General features: G+C 44.1%; 9 protein-coding genes across 12 annotated transcripts; 6 read left to right on the top strand and 3 right to left on the bottom strand.

The window, feature by feature from the left end:
- The first annotated feature begins 133 nt into the window (after window positions 1-133).
- LOC108032418 (28S ribosomal protein S18b, mitochondrial) lies at window positions 134-994 on the top strand. Its single transcript, XM_017106238.2, has 2 exons — window positions 134-496; window positions 616-994. Exons 1-2 carry the CDS (start codon window positions 213-215, stop codon window positions 944-946), a joined length of 615 nt encoding a protein of 204 aa, XP_016961727.1. The 5' UTR covers window positions 134-212; the 3' UTR covers window positions 947-994.
- A 123-nt stretch (window positions 995-1,117) lies between these two features.
- On the top strand, window positions 1,118-2,298 carry LOC108032459 (fibroleukin-like). Its single transcript, XM_017106285.3, has 2 exons — window positions 1,118-1,899; window positions 1,964-2,298. The coding sequence occupies exons 1-2, from the start codon at window positions 1,181-1,183 to the stop codon at window positions 2,148-2,150; spliced, it is 906 nt and encodes a 301-aa protein (XP_016961774.1). The 5' UTR covers window positions 1,118-1,180; the 3' UTR covers window positions 2,151-2,298.
- A 78-nt stretch (window positions 2,299-2,376) lies between these two features.
- On the top strand, window positions 2,377-3,394 carry LOC108032758 (angiopoietin-related protein 1-like). The gene is made up of 2 exons (XM_017106751.2): window positions 2,377-3,120; window positions 3,181-3,394. Exons 1-2 carry the CDS (start codon window positions 2,444-2,446, stop codon window positions 3,344-3,346), a joined length of 843 nt encoding a protein of 280 aa, XP_016962240.1. The 5' UTR covers window positions 2,377-2,443; the 3' UTR covers window positions 3,347-3,394.
- A 61-nt stretch (window positions 3,395-3,455) lies between these two features.
- Window positions 3,456-5,606, bottom strand: LOC108032757 (protein nessun dorma). Its single transcript, XM_017106750.2, has 3 exons — window positions 5,386-5,606; window positions 3,815-5,315; window positions 3,456-3,707 (listed from the first exon to the last, which is right to left on the bottom strand). Exons 1-3 carry the CDS (start codon window positions 5,528-5,530, stop codon window positions 3,545-3,547), a joined length of 1,809 nt encoding a protein of 602 aa, XP_016962239.1. The 5' UTR covers window positions 5,531-5,606; the 3' UTR covers window positions 3,456-3,544.
- Window positions 5,607-5,903: 297 nt separating this feature from the next.
- LOC108032570 (transcription initiation factor TFIID subunit 13) lies at window positions 5,904-6,706 on the top strand. The gene is made up of 3 exons (XM_017106468.3): window positions 5,904-6,051; window positions 6,138-6,480; window positions 6,551-6,706. Exons 1-3 carry the CDS (start codon window positions 6,007-6,009, stop codon window positions 6,571-6,573), a joined length of 411 nt encoding a protein of 136 aa, XP_016961957.1. The 5' UTR covers window positions 5,904-6,006; the 3' UTR covers window positions 6,574-6,706.
- Window positions 6,630-8,171, bottom strand: LOC108032568 (pyridine nucleotide-disulfide oxidoreductase domain-containing protein 1). Its single transcript, XM_017106466.3, has one exon. It carries the CDS (start codon window positions 8,101-8,103, stop codon window positions 6,685-6,687), a length of 1,419 nt encoding a protein of 472 aa, XP_016961955.1. The 5' UTR covers window positions 8,104-8,171; the 3' UTR covers window positions 6,630-6,684.
- Window positions 8,172-8,585: 414 nt separating this feature from the next.
- Window positions 8,586-10,228, top strand: LOC108032569 (PI-PLC X domain-containing protein 2). Its single transcript, XM_017106467.3, has 2 exons — window positions 8,586-8,752; window positions 8,811-10,228. The coding sequence occupies exons 1-2, from the start codon at window positions 8,677-8,679 to the stop codon at window positions 9,689-9,691; spliced, it is 957 nt and encodes a 318-aa protein (XP_016961956.1). The 5' UTR covers window positions 8,586-8,676; the 3' UTR covers window positions 9,692-10,228.
- On the bottom strand, window positions 10,122-24,705 carry LOC108032567 (kinesin-like protein KIF14). 2 transcript variants are annotated; one of them, XM_017106464.3, is made up of 2 exons: window positions 23,145-24,705; window positions 10,122-12,197 (listed from the first exon to the last, which is right to left on the bottom strand). In XM_017106464.3, exons 1-2 carry the CDS (start codon window positions 24,588-24,590, stop codon window positions 10,275-10,277), a joined length of 3,369 nt encoding a protein of 1,122 aa, XP_016961953.1. In that variant the 5' UTR covers window positions 24,591-24,705; the 3' UTR covers window positions 10,122-10,274. The 2 variants fall into 2 exon arrangements, with proteins under 2 accessions (XP_016961953.1, XP_043950530.1); XM_044094595.2 differs by lacking the exon at window positions 23,145-24,705 and adding an exon at window positions 13,783-13,850.
- LOC108032571 (uncharacterized) lies at window positions 15,148-21,075 on the top strand. Of its 3 annotated transcripts, none has more exons than XM_017106471.3 (2): window positions 15,148-15,626; window positions 20,880-21,075. In XM_017106471.3, the coding sequence occupies exons 1-2, from the start codon at window positions 15,470-15,472 to the stop codon at window positions 21,032-21,034; spliced, it is 312 nt and encodes a 103-aa protein (XP_016961960.1). In that variant the 5' UTR covers window positions 15,148-15,469; the 3' UTR covers window positions 21,035-21,075. The 3 variants fall into 3 exon arrangements, with proteins under 3 accessions (XP_016961960.1, XP_016961958.1, XP_016961959.1); XM_017106469.2 differs by lacking the exon at window positions 20,880-21,075 and adding an exon at window positions 17,055-18,507 and having other exon boundaries at window positions 15,152-15,626; XM_017106470.3 differs by lacking the exon at window positions 15,148-15,626 and adding an exon at window positions 19,999-20,208.
- Window positions 24,706-24,741: the final 36 nt, after the last annotated feature.

Genomic DNA, 24,741 nt, shown 5'->3' with positions numbered 1-24,741 from the left:
ATCTAAAAAAAGAGATATCTCTTTTACAAACTATTTTGAGTTTAAACTTAATCCGGGGAATACCCCAATGGAGCCTGTTCCACCCCTGGATGTATCGACTATCGATACTTTGCAGCGTTGCCACCCTGCTCAAAAAACAGCTGGTCCGCCGGCTGCATGCATTTTGCCTTGTTACGTAGTTGCTGAAAACAAATTGAATTTATTCAATTAAAATGTTACCCATCGCGCGTGGATTTTACAGTGGCCTGGCCAACATAACCCGTAACAGCCGGGCAGCTTTTCACACGGCCAGTGCACTGCGCTGCAAGGCGGAGGCGTCGGCCGAAGAAAAGGATGCGGAATCCACGGAGGCCGAGGGCGAAGATAACTCCAGTGGTTCCGCGACGGATCCAAAGGATCGCAGCAAGGTTATCCCCGTGGAAACGTCAATCCGCTACTTGAAGAGCGCCGCCTACAAGGCAACCTACGGCGAGGACTTTGTGTGGACGCAGTACCGGTAGGCTCAATAAAGCTCTTCAGGAATCTCCGGAAGTCTCCCAAATCAGTACGGGGTTTCGAAGACTTAGTATAAACTTTGTCCTTAACATTATCTTACATTGAGCCTCATATTTTCAGGCGCAACCACAAGGGCATGTATGCGCCGCGCAAAACCCGCAAGCAGTGCATCCGCCAGAACCGGATTTCCACCGGCAATCCCTGCCCCATTTGCCGTGATGAGTACCTAGTGCTGGACTACCGCAACACAGAACTGCTGGAGCAGTTCATCTCGCCCCACAGCGGCGATGTCCTCAGCTACTCGAAGACGGGCCTGTGCCAGAAGAGCCATTTGCGTCTGCAGGTGGCCGTGCAGCAGGCACGCGATTCCGGATACATAACATACGATGTACCCTTCAGGGAGTACGACTACAGCGAGTACTACGGCCAGGAGCAGAAGCAGAAAGCTTAGTTACCAAATGTTGCTTGATGTTTATAAAAAGAAATTATTGTAAAAGAAGTAACAAGGCCTTTTAATTAAGGTAATTCTGTAGAGCAAGATGAGCTGATAAGGTTGATATTTGATAGTTGATGTACTTTTCTAAAGCGTTTCTTTTTGCATTAAATTTAAGAGCAATGTGTGGCGGAACTAATGTACGCGGAAAATGGTTTTAGCTCAGCTCAGTCACTTCACAGCTGACGAAAAATGAATGTGAGAATTCTGCTGCTGACTCTGTCCTGTCTGCTTTTGGAGGAGACAACACATGTGCTTGCGCAAGCTGTTAAGAGTTTGGAGGAGAAAGCCAAGGACACCAAGAAACAGGATTCCGAAGAAGAATGTAGTGCGCTTAGGAACGAAGCAAAAACATTGGAAATCTCTAACAAGGCATTGAAGAACGAAATCTTTCTGTGCAATCAAAAGGACAGATGTCCTCCCAAAGGTCCAGATGGCATTTACAAAATTACGATCGGTGGGAGAAAAACAGCAAGAACAACAAACACATTCAAAGCTCCCTGCAAGAAGGGCGGTTGGATGATCTTTCAGAGGCGTATTGATGGCTCCGAAAACTTTAACCGCGGCTGGAAGCAATACAAAACGGGATTTGGTAACATCAAGCGAGAGTTTTTTATTGGTCTCGAAAAATTGCATCTTATCACCAAGGCACACCGTTGCGAAGTGTCCATAGAGCTTCGGGATGCAAGTGGAAACCGGCGCTTCGCTCTATATGATCAATTCGAGATAGGAAGTGAAAGGGAGTCTTATAATCTGAAAGTGGTTGGAAATTATTCGGGCACCGCAGGTGACTCTCTTAAGTATCACGAGAAAGCCAAGTTTAGCACCTATGACCGTGATAACGACTCACATACTGACAACTGCGCCAAGCACCACCATGGTGGTTGGTGGTTCAAAAAATGTGCCACAAGGTTTGTAATATGAATTACATTAATTCTTCATTCATTGTACAACTGTGAGTACTCAAAATTCCAGTTCACTCAATGGAAAGTACTATAAGAGCGGAAAAAAACCAGAAGGCAAAGATTATGGCATTTTTTGGGGTTCGTGGAATAGGGACTACGACTACAACATCTCGCTTACCCATGCTGTAATGATGATCAAGCCGAAATGCTCAATGGAAACCGTGCCCATGATAATGGAAAAAATCAGCCGGAAATGAATTTTGAAACATGCGAGAAACGTATTCTCTGACCAGGTCTTGGCAGAGTAAGCTTAAGAAGTGCAAAGGAACGGAAAATATTCCAAGCAAAGCTGAAACAGATAAATCACACTACATTACAAAACCTGAATAAAGTCGTAAAATTTAATTATACGCTTCTATACACAGAAAACACCAAGCGGAACTGAGTAAAATACGCCTTACTAAATAAATTAGTCGGGAAATCCTTTAGCTCAGTTTATTCTCAAGTGAAATAATTAACTTTATTTAAATTACTTTGACAGCGCTGCGAAATGAAATCCTGCATTGTTGTGATACTTGTAACGTATTTAATCTTCGGTGCAGTGGGTCAGAGAAAAAGGCAAATGCGGGCTTCCAAAAAAGTAACTTCTTGCAGTGCCTTGCGTACGAAAATACCCTCTTTAGTGTCCACTAACCAGGCATTGCGGAGCCAACTTTTGAAGTGCAAACAGAAACTGTGGTGTCCCCGTGAAGGGCCAGACGGCGTTTACAATATCACCATTGGTCCAATAAACGCATCGAAAGAGATCAAAGCTCCTTGTAAATCGTGTGGTTGGATGTTAATTCAGAAGCGTTTTGATGGCTCCACAGATTTCAACAGAAGCTGGACGGAGTACAAAAATGGCTTTGGTGATATTGGAGGAGAATTTTTTATCGGGCTCGAAAAATTGCACCTCATTACGGATGCAAAACAATGTGAACTTTTCATTGCGGTTCGAGGGGCAAAAGGTCCTGGTGGCCACGCTAGATATGATAATTTTAAAGTTGGAAGTGAGAAAGAGGCATACGCGCTCAAGACTATAGGAAACTATTCTGGCACTGCGGGTGACGCCCTGATATATCATGAAAAAATGAAGTTTACCACATATGACAGACATAATGACTTTTCTAAGGGAAACTGCGCCATCTCACATAACAGTGGTTGGTGGTTTAAGCAATGTAGCACAAGGTATGGAAGTGAACAGGCCAAAAGTAATCTACAATGTATTTTCAACATTTAAAATTACAGTTCCCTCAATGCAAAATGGTATAAAGACGGAATAAAACTCGAAGATGGTTTGTATGGGATTGGTTGGGGTACCTTGACCAAAAATGTCCCTGGATCTTCCCATCCAATTATCTTTTGTGAAATGATGATTAAGCCAAAATCGTGCAGATCGGCTGATAAACAATGAGGTCGTGATAATACACAAATAAATAAATGAGAAGATGTTCACATAAAACTTCATTGCTCAATGGCTCTCGACAAATTTAAGCTTTAGCATTTCACTTAGAGTTCCCAAATTACAGGTTCTTGTAACTTTAAATTTATTAATCAAGTAGTTGCTTATTAAAGGGCTAAGTAATTTAACTGTTAAGTACACATAATACCCCTAGGCCATTTGAATGTTCTCTTTGTTTTCACCGCCGAGTTCCTCTTGCAGGAGTCGTTGATGCGAAAGCTGGGCCAGCAGATGGTCGGACTCATTGAAAACGCGGATATTTCTCGCGCAGTTGTTGAAGGCGCAGTTACCCAGCAAGTTGTCCTCGTTGAACCTGTAGCAAATCAAGCAAATTACATTAAATTGTTTTATAAGTTACAAAAATCAATCTTGCTTTGAAGAAGGGGTACATTTGCAACTGTCCCAGATCGACATGCTTACCGCTGCAGTTCGGTGAATTTGTTTAAAATCACGGTCTTCTCCCTTTTTTCCACTCCCATGGCAAGGCCATCCGCCATGATTCCGAGAGTACAGCTGTCGAAGCTGCACTTGCTTCCCTGCAGATTTACCGAAGCGGTTTTCTCCAGCAACTCCAATCCGGTCTTGCAGTTTTTGAATTGCACGTTTCCTAACTCGGCGCTAGATCTCTGTCGCATCGAAATGCCCACAGCAAAGTTCTCAACTATGCAACTTTTCAGTTCTACACTGGCGCCAGGCATGCAGACGATTCCCTCCTGTGTGCTGGAGCTGCCATCGCCCAACAGGCGACAGCCTCGCATAGTCAAGGTGCCGTTGCGCAGCAGAATGCCCCGGCGGACGTGGCGGCAATCCAATACAAGTTGCGACAGTGTGTAGTCACCATCGATGACCAGCAGAGTGCTATCCTCATCACTGGAACACACCACAGGCAGCTGGGAAAGATCTGTAGCCTGATTTATTATAGCTTCCGGTTGGACCAGACCACTCATGCTGCCGCTGTCGTTGAGGTGTTCCAAAAACTTGATGGTGTGCTCACCGGGAGAAAGTAGAATATGATCGTTGCTCTGGCAGATGCCTAAAACATCTTGCAGCGTGTTGGACAACTGCACCTGCGCCTCCGGCTTGACCTGCGTCTGGGCCAGCTTCAGCAGATCCAGCTGCTGCTGCAGTTTTCCGGGAACCGTAACCACATGGCTAATGGGTTTCCGTTCCACCAAGAGGTCCTCCATTTGTTTGGCTCTCCCTGATGAGCTGCGAATCCTCCTTAAGCTACTCGACTGCAACTCACTGTAGGCCCGCCTCATCTCAGGGTTTTCCAAAATCTCGAACTCGCTCCTTATGATGGCCATGCGAAGGTGCAGGCACATCAGATCCGTTACCGGCAGGCTGGATACATTAAGGCTGGCATTGGCATTGCCCGTTTTCGGTTGCTTCCTGGCCGGCTCCGCACCATTGTCATTGAGTTCCACGGCCTCGTCGTCGCTCTCGGCATCGCTGAGATCGAGTTCCAGGAAGTCCAAGCGCTGCTGAATGTAATTGGCTTCAGTGAGCAGGGTGCGCATGTGCAGCGCCAGTGGACGGGGTAGCCGATTCTTGCTGAGGTCGCAGACCAACTGGATGCGAGCCTCCAGATGCTGCTGCACCCAGTCGCGATCGTCGTCGTAGTCCTTGTCCCAGGGCATCCACACATGCGTGTAGAAGAACCTCAACCGATCAATGCACTCCGCCGTGGTGTCCACATTCAGGGCCGAGTTCTCCTGCTGCACCGTGGGCCACAGCTCCACCAGGGCGACCTCGTTGCTCTCCGGCAGGTGGACATCGTTGTCCTGCACGGCGGTGACCACGAAGACCGCCTTCAGCTCATCGAAGATCACCTGCTCCACGTAGCCGTACACAATGGTGGGGTAGCGGAGTTTAAGATCCTCGCAAATAACGCGCGGTATTTTCCAAATCGCCTGCCAGCCTGTATGTGTAGGTTTTTATTTAGTATGGCCAAGTCTTTGTTGAATTTTGCACGAGTGTGGGTGGCTTACCTGCAGGCTCTATCTTCAGTTCTACGTACGATTTCCACTCGGATCGAACCTGCGAGGCGGGCATTACGGCTCCCTCCCAGGAGAGCACCGCCTCCGCCTCCTTCAGGCGCTCTAAATACGATTTTTCGAAGGTAAACACTTCCATTTTTCTCTATTTATTAATTGCTGTGTATATACGTTTGGATAGATTTTTGAAATGCTTGTGCACTCGCTGTGGCTTCGATAACGATTTTTCGGGCGAAGTTATCGCAGAGTGCAACCATGCGATAAAATAGCTTAGCTTTTTTCTAGATAAATATGGTTTTTTTGTATTTTTTTAACCTTTTTAGACAGAATGTTTTTAATATGCAACATCAAGCATTAAATTCAATAATTTTTTATTTTCTGAAAATCAGTTTGAGACAAAATAAAGAAATGTATTAAAGGCAATATTGGTTGGCCATTTTAAAACAATAGTTTCAATATATTTTAGCTGTTTTTGGCTAACTGTAGATGATGGCTACTTTTCCCAATCCCAATCTGCCAGCACTGCTGCGAGTATCGATGCCAACAGATGTTCAATGTACTCATTCAGCGGTGTTTTTCGTGTAAACACAACATTTAAACAAAAACTAAAGAAAAATGGCCTCAAACAGCATGCCAGAGGAGAATTTCGAAGGCGGGGATGTAAGAACATAGAGGGAAACATAGTTTTAAGACACTATTACTATGTTACTATTAAGACACTTACTATTGTTCTTTAACTTTTCCAGTTCAACTTTGATGACGACGCGGAGGATGACCAATTTGTGGCCACAAATTCAGGACGAAAGCGCCTCTTTAGCAAGGAGCTGCGCTGCATGATGTTCGGCTTCGGCGACGACAAGAATCCGTACACGGAAACCGTAGATCTGCTGGAGGATCTGGTCATCGAGTATATAGCCGAGACCACCCACCGGGCAATGGAAATCGGTCGGACGGGTCGCGTTCAGGTGGAGGACATTATCTTCCTGGTACGCAAGGATCCGCGCAAATACGCCAGGGTCAAGGACCTCCTGACCATGAACGAAGAGCTCAAAAAGGCGCGCAAGGCCTTCGATGAGATCAAGTATGTGGGTGAGTATTCTAAAGGCGACAGTTAGACTGGACAAAGGTATAAACTACCATTTAAACCCACACTTCACAGGCACCGAGGGCAAGCTCAAATGACAGCGGTCGAAGAAAGCACCACCAAATCCAGGAACAAACCAATCCTAGCAGTAAGCTCCAGCATACGAATTATTCTAAATGGTTTTAATACATAAGCTAGCGCCTAATAAACTAATCAAAATAGTCTTCAATATCGATATCGGGATTAAGTATATCGTCGCCATAGGGCTCCAGGTCGATGCCGTTTAGGATTAGGTTCTCGCAGGTCTCGGCTAGATCGGTGTCGCCGATGAGGATAGCACCGCGCAGTCTGCCCTTCTGCAGCACAAACTTGATGTACTCCTTGTTGCGAGTGCATCGCACCAGGATTTCGTAGTCCTTGCCCAGGTCCTGGCCATTAAACCGACCCAGCAAGACGACGGGGTAGCCAAATAGCTTGGTTACATGGCCAAAGAGCTCGAAGCAGAAGTCCTGGTACACGGTTTCACCCTCACTGGCTGCTGCCATGCTCCTGCCCGCCATCGAGCCCATTTGGCGGGCCTGCGTCCACAGGCGCATCTGGAACCAGTGCATTGCTGCTGGCCAGTTGGCCGTGCAGACATCACCGGCTGCATAGACATCCTCCAGATTGGTACGCATCATTTCATCCACGAAAATGCCCCCATCCTCGGAAAGTTTCAGCTCGGAATCGCTGGAGTAGTATGTGTTCGGCCGGACTCCCGTGGCGGAAACAATGAAGTCACAGGTCAGCTGCTCTAAACTTCCATCCTCGTGCTCCAACTGGACTATAAAACCGGCTTCATCGGGAAGTTCCTGGGTCGAATAAATGCGACATTTGTAGTACATCTTTGGGAGGCGCCTTTCTGCCGCTCCAGCTGCCCCACTCAAATCGAAGGTACGATGCCAATCCGGGCCCAAAGCAGCTCCTTGCTTGTTGGTCTGATCCTTGGGCAGCACTTCACTGAATCGCATACGTTTGATAGCAGTTACCGGTGAAGAATCCTGCGTATCCACCTCACTCCTGGCCAGCTGAAAGAACTCCGCTGCTCCTGGGTCCACAAAGGTGGCCGAGATGTGGGCATCCTTCACCACCCAATGGACATTTACATTCTTCAGCTCGTAGGCCAACTCACTGGCAATGCCGCCATTGCCCAGGATCAGGACATCCTTGGCTGCCGCCAATTTGCGCTGCAGTGCTAGCACAGAATCCGTGTCCCGAATGCCAATGATGCAGGGATCAGCTACCTGACCGCAGAATAATTTGGGTACACCACCAGTGCAGAGACACAGATAGCGATACTTGATCACCACACCCTTAACGGTGCGAATCCAGTGCTCCTTGCTGTTGATGTGCTCCAGTTGATCGACTAGGGACTCGATGGTGGCTCCCATTTCCGAGGCGTCCTGTTCCCGGACATCGAACTTGTGCAGATAGCGAGCCACCGGCACCAGGTTGGTGACACTCTTCACGATGCTGGATTCCGTGAGCAGGAGAATTGAGGCAGTGGGTCGGCAGATGGCCAAGGACTCGGCGCAGCTAACGCCAGCGATGCCGCCACCTATCACCAGGAACTCGCACTCGCGCGACATCCTCAGGCGAAAACAATAATAAACCAAAATCACGAAATACTGTAGGTGATTCACGAACGGTCAACTGAACAGCTGATTTCAGGCGGTACAGTGGAGCTTGTTGTTTAAAGTCCGAACCCACATATACCACTTTTTATGATAAGAAAAATATACGAAAAGAAAATAGACATATTAAATAAATAGTATTAAATTAAATTTTAAATAGGTATTGGGTATTAAGTAGGTATTGTATAAACCTATAGATATTCTTGATATTTGTATAATGTGTAGTCGAACTTTAACCTTAGGAAGGTAACTAGGTTCGTCTTAAGTTCAACATTTAAATAAGAGTTCGAATTACAGGAAATCGACAGTGACTTTCTATGCTTTAAGTTTTTGGCGGGTTCCAAATTTCAAACTTCAAATCAGCTGTTTTTGTTTACTGGGTATTTAATAAATACCAAAACAAATGCAGCCCTACGAAAAATACTTCGCTATAAAGGCACCCATTTGGAAGCCCCGGATTATTTATGGCCCGCAGTATCACAATATCGTTAACGTTCAGTCTTATTATCAGAAAAGAAACAGAGCACCATGTCGAAGGAGCACTGGATGCGGGATCTGCCTAGTGAATTGCGCGACCTGTCCATCATCAATCTGGCCATTCCAGGTATGGATGAGATCACCCCTTTAATGGAATTAATTAAGGCGTCTCCAATCTATTATAGGTTCCCACAATTCAATGACATATGGCATAAATAGCAAGTCCAAACTATCGCCTGACGCGGAAACAGCCATTAGGCGTTGGCATCGCTTCTTTCCATGCTTTGTGCGCCGCTGGAGCAAAAATCAGAACTCCGGGATATTGGAGCAGTTGCACTTAGGTGTGCGCTACTTCGACCTGAGGATAGCCCAGAAGGAGGACAAGTTCTACTACTGTCATGGCCTTTTTGCAATGGAGGTATTTGAACCACTACTAGAGATTCGCCAGTTCGTGGAGACCCATCCCGAGGAGCTGCTCATCTTGGACCTGCAGCACTTCTACGCTCTGACAGTGGCTCATCACCAGCAGCTGCACAAGGAGCTTATCCAGTTTTTCGGCCACCGTCTGTACTCCACCGCCGATGGCTCCCTCAAGGATTGCACTCTGAATCGGTGTGCGGAGATGCAGCGCAACCTGGTGATCATCTACAGGCGGTGTCCCATTCCGCTGCCGTTAAGATTCTGGCCCAGTTATAGTTGGCCCACACCATGGCCCAATAAAGCGAGCGTCAAGAAGCTGCAATCCTTTCTGGAGGACTCCCTGCTGTCGCGACAACCCCAGCAGGGATATGTCTCTCAGTGCCTCATCACGCCCACGGGTCGATATATTGCCTTGCGACTCTTCTTCACCCTGAAAAGTACAGCCAAGCGGGTGGACAAGAAGCTGCAGCCATGGATTCAGGAGCAGATTCCGGGCCCGTTCGAGCCAAAAGAGGACCCTAGAGTGAATGTCTTCCTTGCCGATTTCGTCAACCTCAAGGATGGACAGTTCTGCAATTGGGTAGTGGAGCTAAACACAAAGTTACAAGGGCAAGCAACCGATAATCTGGAAAAAGATAACCCTTGAGAGAGATTCTTGTGCCAGATACTAATCAGAATGCAATTAATTAATGGGTCTTATGCACAGTACTATCAGATTAAGGCCCTTTTTATATTTTTATAAACCAATAATTGGATGTTATTACAAGTATTTATACTTAGATCGAAAAACGTTTCATTTGGTAAACCCGTGATAAGCTAATGGTATAAACCCAGTGATATTCAAGTTGGTGATTTAATGTGCAAACAATTTTGAAAATGAATTGCAAGTTAAAATATTTTGAAAACTCAACCTTGTCATTGCTAAAACAGTTGTAGATGCAAGTCATGGCGCAAGTTATGAATTTAATATATAAGCAATTTTTTAAATTAGCTTTAAGGTTTCTATGAATTGTGTGTTAAAATACTATATAATGCTAAACCTTCGCTCAAAGATTCTTAAAAAAAACACATTGATGTAAATCAAGGCATAATTCAGTTTCTTTTGATGGTGCTATTAATATTTTATTTTTAAAAACCAATATACAAAAATATATATATTTAAAAACATAAAAACAAGCGCAAAGCACATTGCAGCATAAAATCTAGTCCAAGGTGCGAACTAATCGTTGTCAATCGATAAGAAAGCGCACAGCCTTCTGTGTTTTCGTCGGCGAGGTGACACTTGCAGTGGCCTCCGCTCGGGCCAGTGAAGTGTGCATCCCATTGAGCACGGTGTCCATTCGGGACAGAGCCTCTTGCAGGCTGACGGCCAGGACACCGTTGTCCTGCTGATTCTCCCGCTCGAGGAGGGCATTCTCGCAGTGCCGCCGCAGTCGCTGGGCGGAGCGTTGCATCGTCAGCAGCTCCTGCTGGACGAGCGTGGTGAAACCACTCTGGTTACCTGGCGTCTCCTCGGGATCGTAGGTTAGCAGTCGTTTGGTGTACTGCATCAGTGAGCTGCCAGGTGAAGGGGTAGAAGTCTGTCGGGGTGAATTGCTGCTGCTGGACACATTGAGCAGTCTTTTCAGCGGCTTGTTCAAAAGCACATCCTTCATGGCACTCAGGTTCAGCGCGATGCGACTGGAATTGTGGGTGTCGCTGAGGGTCTCATTGAGATCCGCGTCCAGTGGCTCCCAGTCAACCTCAACACTCTGGAAAATGGTCCTAGCATTCAGCTTCTCCTGCTGCTCCGCACTGTCCCTGACCAAATCCAGCCAAACGCCCAACCTGGCTGTGGGCCACTCTGCTTTGAGGCCACGCTGCTTGTCTAGGATTAGGATAACTGTGCGAAGCAGTCCAAACTCATCGGGCGTCTGGGTTTGCCGAAACTCCAATGGCAGGTTCAACTGGCGACATCGTTGGGTGGCCTCCTTGACCATCAACTGAGTCTTGTGCAGACTCTCTTCCGAGGGATTTAGCATGATGCGTTGGATGTCTTCTAGAATGGTGGATTTCTGAGCTGGCGTTGATACGGCATCCTCCTGCCTCAGGGGAGTGTGTTCCTGTTGCTGGGCCAGAGCTAATGCTTGGCGCTCGGTCTCTAGCATCTCGCTGTTGCACTTATACTTGAACTGCTCCAGTTCGAGGCACTGCAGCCGCTCCTCAAAGTCCCGGGCATGCTGAGCCCGCTCCTGTTCGATTTTCGTAAGAGCAGCCCGCTTTTCCGCCTCCAGCTCGGAACGCAGCTGCTGCTCCTGCTTTTGTAGGATCTCCTGGTGGGCCAATTGGAAATCCACCGGATGATCGCCCTTGCCTCTTTGCGAGCAGAAAGGATTGGAGATGCGAAAGTAGTGGGAGCCACCGATAACCAGGCGGTCACCGTGGAATAGCTGCCGACGATCCTCCAGCAGTTCTCCGTTTACATAAGTCTCAAAATCCTCGCTGCCGGGAATGACAAAAAGCTTGCCACCTCGTTCGTGCTCGATGGTGCAGTGCTGCAAAGCCACCAGTGGACCATCCAGTACAATATCTGGCTGAGAGCTAGCATTTCCTCCGGGCAGTCGACCACGTCCTATGCGAACGAGTCCTTGAGGCAGCAGGTAAAACAAGGTGCCACTCAGGATGGGATCAGCGGTGAGATTGACCAGACAGGCCTGCTTCTGCTCGGCGGTTAGCTCCAGAGCCAATCCGCGGCGTTTCAGGACACGCAGCTCCGACTTGCGCAGATCCTCCGCCTCCTTGAGCTTCTCCATCCACGACTTTTGCGCTCGACTCAACTCCCTTTCCCGTTCGGCCAGCTGTTGCCGCAGTGCCTCCACCTCTGTCTCATCCACCGAGGTTTCGATAATGATCTTACGTGGCACTGGATTGTTATTATTGCCGGATAAACGCCTCTGGCGTTCATACTCATTTCTCAAGGACTTCAGGCGATCCACTTCGGCGCGCAAATCCCTGATGATCTTGTCGTGGGGCGATTCGTTCACCTTCACCCGGTTGACAATGGAGCGTGCCTTGCAGGCGTACCGCAAAGTGGCCAGGGTCTCATCCGCATGTATGCTAGCCGGTGATATGGTGGCCAACATGACGGTCTTCGAGTTCCCGCCAAGATTTTCCTGGAATGAGGACAGAGAAAAAGTTATATTCACAATTTTGTGCTGCATCTTGGGATTGGATGAGTAATTGTATTGTTTTGATGTTAATCTCTGGGGTAAATGCAGTTCATAATTGGTTGGGTCAATATGGCAAATGAGTATTAAGGCTTTGACTTTCTCACTTTTTACTTATTAAGTGTTATTCACAGAGGTAAATATTTTTTAGCATCTACTTGAAACAGATAAAAAACAACTGAATTTATCACTAATTTAAGTTAATAAAAGAACATTTTAGTACCCGAAAACGCACCCCTAGAGTGGGATGAGTTATGCATGGAAATGCAAGTTAAGTACCTTGCTATGCACTTTTTTACATTATGACATTTTAATAGATTGGCTTATTGACAGTTCCAAATAAAAACTTGTTTGTATGCATAATCTTAATTGTTCCTTATAGGGGACTGTTATTGGAATGGTCCATTTCATTTCGATGCGATAGGCATGGATTGACATGAAATATGATGTCACTAAAATATTGATTCCTTATGAATATATATGATATTTTCGTATTTTATTATGGGGCAAATTAAAACGCAGGTCTGGCTATAAAACACACCCCTCTCGTGTGCCATAAGTCATATAGATTGCAAAACTTTCTGAAAAGCAATATACCCCTTTATATAAGGGATACGATGATTAACGATCGGTAAACAATGGGCCCATGGCGACTGAAAAGCACTTAAAAGCACTAATAACAGATGCGTGAAAATCTCAAGGAATGGAAAATGGACAATCTAAACCTTCGAGTGTGTGTTTTCGATAAGGACGGGCGAAATGATAAGACAACGCCCAACTGTTTGCGTAAAACTACCGTGACAAAGGCACCCACTGATGATCATTATCGCCCCCTTATCAGAAACTGCAGTCCGAGGAAAGAGAAGGAGGTAGACGAGTTGTTGTGCAAACAAAATTCATTTGCATGCATTTATGTATCTACACAGGAAGAATACGTGAGAGGATTAAATACAAATCAATTTGACACAAAAGCTAGTTTCTTGTAAAACTGATAGATATACTTTTACTACGATTTTTTAGGCTGCAGGACTTGAACCCGGACTTATGGCATCATAGGTTCTTATCAATTTTGACCTTGTTTTTTCATTTCATATCGCTCTGATTTTTTGCCTGTGTACAATGTATGTACATTGTACATATTTATTAAAACCTACGTACATAACTGTGTATTAACTATTTAGTACACATACTGGGCAGTGTGCGTAAGTGACACTTGTTTGAGTAAGCAGGTCAGCACCGTGGGCCAAAACTGAGAGGAACGCGGAAAGGGGATGGTTGATTACACAAACTGCGCAGCAGCAGCGGCGTAGGCGTGCACAGTGGAGAAAAAAGATACGATATTAAAAAAAAATTTGCCTTAACTTAAGTGACCTCAAGGGGCCTGTCGTCGTCGTCTGAACGTCTGAAACTGGGTCCATTAACCGCAAATTAACTCAATCAATGGAGGGAATCGCAGTTAGTCATTCACGTACCAAAGCGTACCATATAAAAAATATTTTTTCCCAAATATAGCTCTTCAACGGCCTCCCACCTTTAGAAATCAGTCACGATCTTTCCGATAAATGACCAAAATTCGCGTGCGCACAACTTAAACCGCAGAAAGTCGCTAATAGCGGCGGTACGTTCTATAAGCAAAACAACAACAACCTGGATCAGAACCGGCTAAAATGACGTAGACCACATATTAACACTAGGTTTACGCAAATTTTCAAAGCTACTCGAAAACGTTTACCTCTAGGGTTCTGAAAAAAAGCAGCTTGTGGTTTTACATGTTTTGAGGGGTTATTAAGCCTTCCAAAAGTCACACTCTCAAACACGCGTCTACATGGACTATAGAAAATTAATCGATCAGACCCTCATTTTTAGCACTCAAAAAATTTGAAACAGCACCTGGCAACCAAATTTCTTTTGATAAATGAGGCTAAATCACGGAATGCTCGGCCTGCAGTCTAGACTGTGATTAGCGAACCTGATAAAGATATATCCAACCAATTCTCTGGATGATCAGCCGGCCAACACCCAACAGATCACTCTCATGACTACTGCCTTTCATCATCTTTTCGGTATTAGCAATTTGTCGCTAATGAGAAAAACTTCCAAGAGCATCTTTGAAGCCCCCAGTTAATTAACATTTATAAAAAATTATCAAACTAACGTGGAGTGAATCACTTGGAAAATGGTTGCATGTTAAAGAAGAGTGATTTCGAGAGATGCGTCCCACTGTGCCTCATGTGAGAGCTGTGACCACTGTGAGAGCACTCGAGGGGCGGGTTCGGGTGGAAGGTGAAGCTTCAACAAAAGCACGAGACGCGAAAACACAACAAAACACAACGCCGTACATACGTGTTTATAAACAGGCAGGCACATACCACCTGACAGTCGCGGGGAAAAAAATATGGACACTTGAAAGAATTCTTAGTTAAAAATATAACAAGTTCAAGTAAGATATTTTTGAGTAACACTGGCTTTTTAAGACACTTTATCTGTCTTTCTTATGCGAAGAATTAGAGGTCAATCATAAAATTCAATTTTAGCTATAATCTATATATAATAATATAATCTATTATCTATAATATAATAATTTATTGTTATATACCATACATGAACGTCTGGATCACAAGAATTCGCGGTGACCGTAGAAGAAATGAACATAAAGTACCACGAACGACCTTATTATTATAAAAGTTATAGTGAAATTATGAGCAAATGAAACACCACATGGCAGGGTAGACTTTTGCTCTTAGTAAAATGTATTTCTCCCAGAGAAAGTCATATTTTTTTGCCCGGACTGTCCCCACACATCCACACGTAGACACAGCACCAGTAAGTATAGGGGAGACCCGAAGTCGGCAGCAAAACAAGCCGAAGCACGATGGCTACAAAAATGCAGTAACTCTAGTGTTCGGCTTTCAGTTTCATGAGAGACTTCCACCAGAGTACATCGAAATTCGGTGAAATCGAACTGAGAAAGAAAGAAAAACAACTGCATTGAGATACCTGACTTGGCGTACTCCACGCAAGTGTGCATTAAAATACGCGTTTTTCGAAAGACGATACAAAGTGATTCAAGCAGAGGGTTCATTGGACGCTTGAGAAAACCGAGAGACAAAGTGAAACGACCTCGCACAACGCGCGCAAAAAGAGAGAAAAACACACCCACAACCCGTCCCACTGATTGCTGCAACGCTCCATAAACAGAAAAAAGAAAAACCTATAACATGGATGTTTGGGGATTCTGCGTCAGCGACACCACAATGGCATATGGCGGGACCATGCGCGGAGGATACTACCGGGACTACGAGGAGTTTCCCTACGGAACCCTGGAGTCCACCAGTTCCCCCCATGCGGTCAAGGATTGCTACAGCCGAGTGCAAGGTAATTTGGGCGATAACCTGCAGGGTCGCATAGCACCCAAAATGCACTGCGCGGAAAACGTAGAGATAAAACCAGGGCACGTTCCGCGCCTGTATTTGTGAATTGCGTGTGTTGTTCGTTGTTTTTGCAAGCACTTATAAATAGCCAGCCTGATTTCTTGGCCCCATGTGTAGATATGTATGGCGGTGTGTGGCGGAACACGCCTTTATTTTTTGCGCACAAACACAGGGTGTCTAGAGCTTCTTGGCGCAGCCCGCCTTATCAACTTCACCAACCAAACCCCCCTGACAATCTGTTTATATCGGCCTGAATCCACGTGCTGTGGGATATTGGCGCTTTATTGCACATCGCAGGTAAAAAGCCACAAGGTTCAGGTCGCGAATTTCCGGCATTTCAAAGTTAAAGCGTAATTAAGATAGGTATAAAAAAACAGAGTATATCGTAACTCGTGGAAAACCGTAGAAGGCAACAAAAGACGTACATTGTGTGGCTTTTTAAGAGGTGATTAAACTCGAGGTCAGCTGAGTCCAGAGATACTCTGCATTCGACTTTTTCACGATAATGAATCGGACACACGTCAAAAACTTTGACTGTACTTCCAGAATTGGCTCACAAGAGTTGAGCAGGTGGCCGGACAATGGATTCTTTTTTGGGGAAGACAAATAAAGCAGGGCTTCATTGTGTTTGTGTGCCAAAATTAAAGCGCAATAACAAACCTGAGGTGTGCGAAAGGTAAACTTTTGTTGATGATTATCTGATGCACAGTAATAAAAATTGTTATTTAAGTACCAGTTAAATAACAAAATACAGAAAACAAAGATGACTCTTAAAGCCAGATTAAGAGTGATTTCATTTTAGGTCTCGTATTAAAGCCATATTTTTCATATAACCGAAAATGCCCTACATTTTGGCAAGAAATCCCTTTTTCCAGTGTATACATTTATAGATTATGCAAGGTCGCTTATCAGCGGCTATGAATAGATTCTCTCCACTTGGATCGGCTGGGCTTTAATCAATAATAACCGTTTAGCCTTTAACATGGTCAATTGAGCAATCAAAGCAATAGTTTAATCGACAGAGGCAGTTCATCTAAGCATTCAGGAAGTCAAGAGCGAATCAAAAGGTTTCTATAAAATTATGAATTAAAAATCACAGAAAATCACATTTTAGATCACAGCTGTCACAGGGTTGCATATTATTGAATAACGGGAAAACAGGGTGGGGGATCAAACATAGCGGGCGACGTGAAGTCGTGAACGCTAGCCGAGCGACGTCACGTAGTCAAATCAGCTGTCTGGAGGCAGAGAAGGGCGTTCAAGAGGGCACGCACGTAGGCCAAAAAACGGAGGAAGCGTGGAGCACAGTCGAGGCCAATCGAACAGTGCGACCTTTACTAACCGGTGACCTATCCCATCCTCTCGATTACAGAAAAATGCAAGCAGGTAAAGTCCGAGAGGCAGATGCGCAAGGACTGCCCGTTCTGCAAGGAGCACAAGAAGCGGCCGCTCATCAACTACATGCGCAAGCGCGAGCAGCGGAAGCACCATGACAGCATCTGCGAGGACGAGGAGGACCTGCACGAACATGAGCTGGAGCACGCCCACAGTCACAGCCAGTCCCACGTCCTTGCCGTCCCCCAGAGCTGCAAGGTGTGAGAGGGAGCGGGACGACTCTATTGCCGACGATTCCCACGGACAGTCGCGAAATGCCATATATTCAAATGTGACCAGAAGAAAGGAAAAACCTGAAAGAGTAACAAAAAACAAAAACAAAGAAGAGCCAGAGGAGAAAAGAGAAAAAGCTGTTAAAGACGAAGATTGCGCGACAAGGAGAGAGTGAGACGGCGAGACACCATCGGCAGCTACAAAAATCGAAGGCAACTGTACCCTGTTTTAAAAAATGGCTGCCCCAGCATTTCCGCATCGCGAATACACTACCATTTACAAGAGCCAGAACTTGAACTTGATACCAATTTACAACTCCCCTTACCGATTAGCTACCATTTCGTTTTTACACCAACTTCGCAGTTATGTACAACTACAAGGCGTAATTTGTTTACCGACACGATGAGAAAATCAAATAACGAGAACCTGCCCAGCTTGACCAACGCATTTTTTTGACCTTAGGCAAACAAAAACATCGTAAAAAAAGCTTACAAAAAAAATGATATACACAAACACATAACAAGGGAAGCAAAAATAGCAGAAAACTGAATTTTCTATTTTGCGTACGAGACTGAGTAAGAAAGAAGTAGAAAATTTTTAAGCAAAAGTTTTGTTTTCTTTGATTTTTTTGAACCTTATTGGATCAGTTACAGGTATACCATATAAACCAGACATAATGAAACCTATAACTAACTAAAATGCTTCATTGGCGCCAATTAAGGTTGATAATTATTATTTTTTCGATGTATGTGTAGCTACGTATACTTTGGACCCCGGATTTTTATTGTATCCTTGTCTATATTAGACATTCCCCTATATTTATTGTAATACCAACTGAGCATTGCACAGTCCGAGCAAGTGTCAAAATTAATCGTAATATTGCTATATATGTACAAGTTGAAAGTGTTTCAAGAGTTTATGCCAAGTTAAATTTTGCTAACACAACTTATAATTGCAGAAAAACAGAAAATATTTTTAGGTTACTTAGTGTTCAGGCTCAACTGTGCAAGAAAGACGGAAAATTATCAAAACCAATTAACATTTGCATTAGTTATTTAAGTAATTGATCAAAAGATGTATTGATTTGTGAAAAAATTTGCTTGCAGGTACCAAGAAAATTTTCAATTTATACAATGTTATATATCGTATATATTATATATTAATGTTTAATTTAAATTATATATAAATCAATAAAACTACAAACGAAAAGAAAATTATTTACAAATTCTCACTTTCTTTAAACAAATGGAAAAATATGGCATGTTTCTTTTATAAGAGAAGGTTACTATAATTTTTGTCAAGAAAACTAAAAGTACACCTGTTCCAATTACATTGCGGTGGGTCAGTTAGGACCACCGGACCAAACCAGTTCAGTTTTCACCAAAAAATTCCTTAATTTTTTATGCAAATCTTTACGGAAATCTTTCCGTCTCGCACCAGTTTACTAATTGAAGTTAATCCGTCTTTTGTAGCCTAATCTCAAAATATTCCCCAGCTTGAATGAAAGATAACTATACAATTAAGTAAACACCTAATGGCTAAGGTCAGTTTCTAAGCGATTACCCTGGGAGCTTGATTTGACCCAGAAAAAGTCACCCCGAACCCGAATAAACCGGCCTGGAACTTGACCATGCAACGAGGTGGCTTCATAGATGGTTTCCTAGGTCACCGGTGCCAACAATCAAAGTTTGCCCAAACATAACCTTAGCTAAATTACTTCCCACTCAGCAAAATTGAATTGAATTAGAGCAATGAACATTTGACACGCGTGGGATGAGATCAGCCAGGGCCTTAATCAAAGAAAACTGCTCTTTCTCCCGGCTTCCCGACCGGGTGATCCATCTGTGGACTGCCCCACACGCTATATTTTCATATATGGGCGAGTATGCATCGGTGTTTGCAGTGGGGTGTACGGGGAGGGCGGGATTTGAGAAAAACAACTCATGGAGGGAAGCCATACACCCAGTTGTTTGTACAGCGAATTCGATTCATTTTATATTCAATGCTAACCACTTGGCTCGGGGAGTAGAACTTGCCTGGGGGTGAAAAGGCGAAATATACTACTATGCGTTGGCTTAAATTACAATTGTAGTTATGCGGGAAGCCGAAACCTTACGTTATTTTCTTATATAAATTGCAAACGTGCTTCAAGCTAAATAGGTTACAAAACTTGCGCTACACTTTCGCTTTCTTACATTTTTCCCCAAACAGTTTTCCCCACTGTATCTAAATTTTGTTATTACTTAAACGGCACCTGCCGCCAATGAAAAACCAGGTGTTTTGTTCAATTAGCAACTGAAATAGGTCCAACGTTTTTCGGGCATTATTCATATTGTTACGGCTTTATATGTCACATTACTTCGATCCGGTTAATTAGCATTCAATTGTGAGCCACAAACGTGGCTTATTTGAAAATTCACAGTGGCAACAGTGCTCCGCCTGGCGCTAATTATGAAAATAATACAATGACGTACGCCCTGGTGGCACGCTTTGTGTATTGGACACGATTCGCATGCAATAAATCAAAAATTAAATCGTGTGAACCCTATACTCCATTTGCATTCAATTCGATGTTTCTGGATTATATTTGGAGTCCCACATACACTCACTATCTTGGCAATGCTTGTGGCTAGCCAAAGTGAGTTTGGGTTGATTATGAATTCATTGCGGTTTCTAGGGGCTTTGCACACGAACAAGTTAGCTTGGAATTTATTTAGAAAGCACGCTTGGGGCTCGACACTTGCAGTTCCAAAGTTCCTCCAGCCATGTGAAGGTTACATCCAGTTCAAAAATAATTAAAATACAAAAAAAATCAAACGGGATAAGAGGTTAACATTTCTAAAATTTCTAATACATTTTCAAAATGCTAAACCGCCTGTTAAAAAAACTAAAAACATCCACAGGAGTCAAGTCGCAAGGTGAATTATGATGGGCTTTTGACCTTTTTTAACAAATGAAAAGTGTACCTATTATTAAAACACAATAACTAATCCGGTTAGCTAACAGTCTTTCACAAAACGCTCTAACAAAACAACAAATATTTAAATTTAAGTGCCTCATTGTTAGTCAAATGTAATTATATCATGGCTTTGCCACCTAATGACAGGTATAAGTTCACAGAGTAAAGCAATACCTATTGAATCACAAGAGAATGGATTGTGCTAGAATTCGTATATGGTTTTATGGCACCCGGTGTCTGATTATGGCTATAAACAAAAGGTTTCTAGTCTTAAATCCACATGTTTGCTGCAAACTTAAATTTTTTATAGCTTGAAGTTCTACGGGGTTTGAAGTTGTATAATCTTATTTAAGCATTCGGAGTAGAGATAAAAATAAGTTGTGTTATGGAACGTATGTAATAATCACTGGCACACAAGCCCTACAGTGATCACTAAATACTTTATTATTTACTAGGTAGTGTGCATTATCTAACTATAATCACAGATTAATGCTCAGTATTCGGAATCTTATTAATTTACGTTATTGAAATGTACTCCACATTAACACAGTAACACAGTGGTCGCCAACTACCCTTTATCTCTATAAATAATTCATATTGTGCAACTGTAATTATATTGTTCTATTGCAGCTCTTAAGGATGGAAAAAAGTTGAGCAAGGGCAATTGCAAATGCGAACCTAAGGCCTGTAAATGTGGAAAACGGCGACAACGACAGCAACAATTGAAGTTGTTGGTGTCACAACTCAGAAGGCGCGATAACTTATCAAGTGTTATATTGTTTTAGTACCAGAGTACGCCGGGAAAAATAAAAAAGGCAAAACACTATCTGCAAAGTATTTTTGAATCGCTGGGTTGGCAAAAAGATGTACATAAAACTGGTGTTTACTATGCAAAGATAGGAAAAGTACTTAAAAGATAGTCAGTTCCAGAAACGTTGGACGGCTAGAAATATATAATCGCAATCGCAGATGGACTCGAGCAAGGTCGCTTGAACTTCCAGGTTGCTTAGTTTATTAAAAAAAAATTCTCAAGGGCTTCCTATTGACTTGGTCATGATATAATTGGGTGCGACGCCATTCTAGGAAACTGCATTCCTTTTATGGCGAAGCCCATATATTAATGTGAATCTTTTGAGGGATTCTCTGGGGCGTACTACCGTAACTTAAACTAAAGTGGCTAGACAATAAACAACACTTAGTGGAACGGGTTTCGGGAAAAACGACAAGTGTTTGTACTTTGCAGTACCTTCAATCAAGAGCCTTTCACTGCGGCGCCCATTAATTACTCATAGAACGGTTATAAATTACGTCGTAAAATGTCAAGTGCACCTTTATTTAGACGCAGATACCTATATTATATAAAACTCTCTACAAGCGATTTACGGACTTTGTAATACTTCAAGAATTAAGATATAACAAAAGTGGTAAGGCTCGTGATTTCCCTTTGAGAGCACTTGTTAACCAGAAGTATACACATAAGTACGTAGCATGTGAGCAAAGAAAACTCAAGCCATTACTCAAACCAAACAACTAGTTAAAATCGTGAGCATTTGTTTAGTCTATGTAATGATAATTAAAATGGAAAATATTTGAGTGGATTAGTGATTCAGTTGTGTAATCTATTTCCATTTTATACAACTTTAGTGAAGATCCATCTGTAAAGACTTTCAGCGTTGTAATCTTTGCTAAACAAGTAATTTTATTCCTCAATTTTCACAGCTTACAAATAAAAGTCATTTACATGACTAGAAGCAGTTTTATCTTTCTAAAAACAGAATTGAGACGGGATGATTTTTTTATATGGTATATTAATGTCTCATGCAGTAAGAGAACAAAAGCTTTTGCAATAACAGAATCAACAATGTAGATAAAGCGCTTGTTTTCTCTTAATAGCTTTCTTAAAATAAATTTGTGAAACACCTACACGTGTCGTTAGATCAGGTCATAAAGTATATGAGCGAATAAAAAGATAAGCAAAAGTTAAAATGTATATGATAAGGAGCCAGCTCTTTAATCACTCAATTGATTGCGGCGCGGATTCAACTTTAAGACCCTGATAAAAAGCTTCACTATCAAAAGCGATAAAGAAATAATAAATAAGTAACTGGGTCTGAGTATTTATCTACAAAAATAAACCAACAAATGATAGCTCAGTTATAAAGTAAAAATAGCAAACAAATCATATTTTATTCTAGAAATCCTCAATCCAATCTTCTCCTTTTTCATATTTTTTGCATGTTTGTTTTATGTACAGTAATTAGTATAAGATTTAATTGGATAAATAAACAAGAATCTGTCATAGGACCTGGTATGAAATATTCAGACATCATAAAAAGCGTGTCTGAAAAGACAGGTCGACGACATACATCTTAAAACAATCATCATTTAGACAGAGAGTTTGTGGAAGCATCACGAGATCGACGGCAAACCGAAATTATATTTGCCCAACAATTCGACAGTTTAGACTATGCAAATATATGGCTGTTTGAAATTTCCGTGGTTACTTTCCACAGAGGTCAAAGTGTCGTAAGCATTCCCAGTGCAGTTCTAGGTACTGATTGCTTTCCGGGTAATTACTGATTGTGAGGAGACCTCATTCCGTGGGCCATTGGCTAATCAAAGCGAAAGTGTTGATAACCAATCCGCTGGAGGTGGGAAAACTACAAAAAGTATCGCATGCCAAAGACAAAGTAACAATTTTACTTTTTTTCCAAGCCGAAAAGTGTTAAAATATATGCAACAGACCCCTACTACCCTTGGATTTAATTTAAAATATCGAGTAGGTTACTTTCCTAACAAAAGAATAAGAAGCAGTTATCATTAGTCAAAAGTAGTCCAGTCCACTGACCCAGTTGATAAGTAAAAACGCAGTTAATACTATTTGGCAACACTTACCCTCAGAAGCCAGGTGAGCACACTTTCGCGATAAGGAACGAAGGTACTGGGTGTTCCAGATCCCAGGGGTCCATTCCCGTTGGCCTTGCGGGAATCGGCCAAAGCGGCGATGACTTTTCCCAGCGTCAAAAGGCTCTTGTTGATGCTGACGCCCTCGCGTATCCTTTCGCCATTCGAACCCGAGACGCTTATGCGCTCGCTCCCCGCCAGGTCCACCAGACTGATCTTGCTGCGCCGCGTCTGCCGCAGCGAGGATGCCGAGCCCGAGTCCGTATCGGAGGATAAGGCATCATCGCTGCTCAGATCGGTTAGGATAAGGACGATATTGAAGATGGAATGCGAGCGTGAGCTCTTGTCGTTCATGGCCGTGGAGGCGGTGGCTCGCTGGGAGTTGCCCACGGCCAGCCAGTTGCGCAGCGCCGAGTACGAGTCCACCGAGTGGGCACTCAAGTCCACAACATAGGGCCCAAATATGGGGTGCTCCCGCACCTTTAGAGCTGGTCGTTGCTGTTGCTGCTGATGGTGCTGCTGAACGGGAGTGGATTCTCCAGATGCAGCGGCTGCCTGCTGAACACTCAGCAAATCGTGGATCTTCTCGTTGTAGATCTCGAAGTAGCTGACCTCCACCTCCACCTGCAGTTGCTGCTGCCTCTTCACAGCCTCTATCCGGCGGAACAGCTCGTGACAGAACCGTGGAATGATGCCCGCCTCGTCGTGTGGCGGGCCACCATCCAAAGCGGCATCGTCCAGCGCCTCGATGCCCATCATGCTGTAGGATTTGCCCGAACCCGTCTGCCCGTAGGCAAACAGACAGGCATTGTAGCCCTCGAAGGCTGTGTCGATCAAAGGACGAGCTGTGCCCTCAAAGACCTTCGCCTGGCAGGCGTAGTTCCTTCGCTCGGGATCGCAGGAGTAGTAGACGTGGTCGTAGCTGAAGAAGTGCGTCACTCCGGCCGAGTTGTCGGCACTGCTGCCTGCTTGGACGGTCAACTCATTGCTGTCTCCATTTACCTGGACCACATTGGTGACCTGACCACGTGTGCACTCCAGGGCGTTGAGTGGGCGCACTCGCACGGCCACAATCATGTTGCTCTCCTCGGAGACGCTGAGACAGGAGTCCATCATGGAGTCGCGATCCTTGGTCCTGCTGCAGCTGGTTTTTCCGGTGCCGGGAGTCTTTGTTCTCCCGGGCGTATTGTTAGCATTCCTGTAGAGCGACGAGGGTGTGTAGCAGGCATTCAGTGATGTGGGCTTGGGCTTCGGCTGCGGCGTGGTGGATCCCCCAGTGAAGGCCGTATTCAGCAGTTGATCCCGGTGATCCTCTTTCCGCGTCATCAGCACCTTCTTGCGCAGCCCGCTGATCTCCGACGCCGGCGTCGATTTGTGCGAGCCTCGCGTCTGGAACTGCTGGATGCGCTGGCGCACGGGTGTGCTCTTGTTGCTCATCTTCTTTTTGGTTTAGTCCTCGTTTTTGTCCAGTTTCATAAAATAGTTGCAAGAAGTTTCGAATTATTGCGCGGCGTCGTTTGTTGATTTTTTTCCTAGTGACGAACGTCGGCCGATAACAAAGCAGGGTTGATTTTGGAGAGGGGTAGGG

The sequence above is a fragment of the Drosophila biarmipes genome, chromosome 2L (genome assembly GCF_025231255.1).
Source record: "Drosophila biarmipes strain raj3 chromosome 2L, RU_DBia_V1.1, whole genome shotgun sequence".
Lineage (NCBI taxonomy): Eukaryota > Metazoa > Arthropoda > Insecta > Diptera > Drosophilidae > Drosophila > Drosophila biarmipes.
Note: the sequence above shows the minus strand (reverse complement) of the source record. Positions and strands in the feature narration are given on the sequence as shown.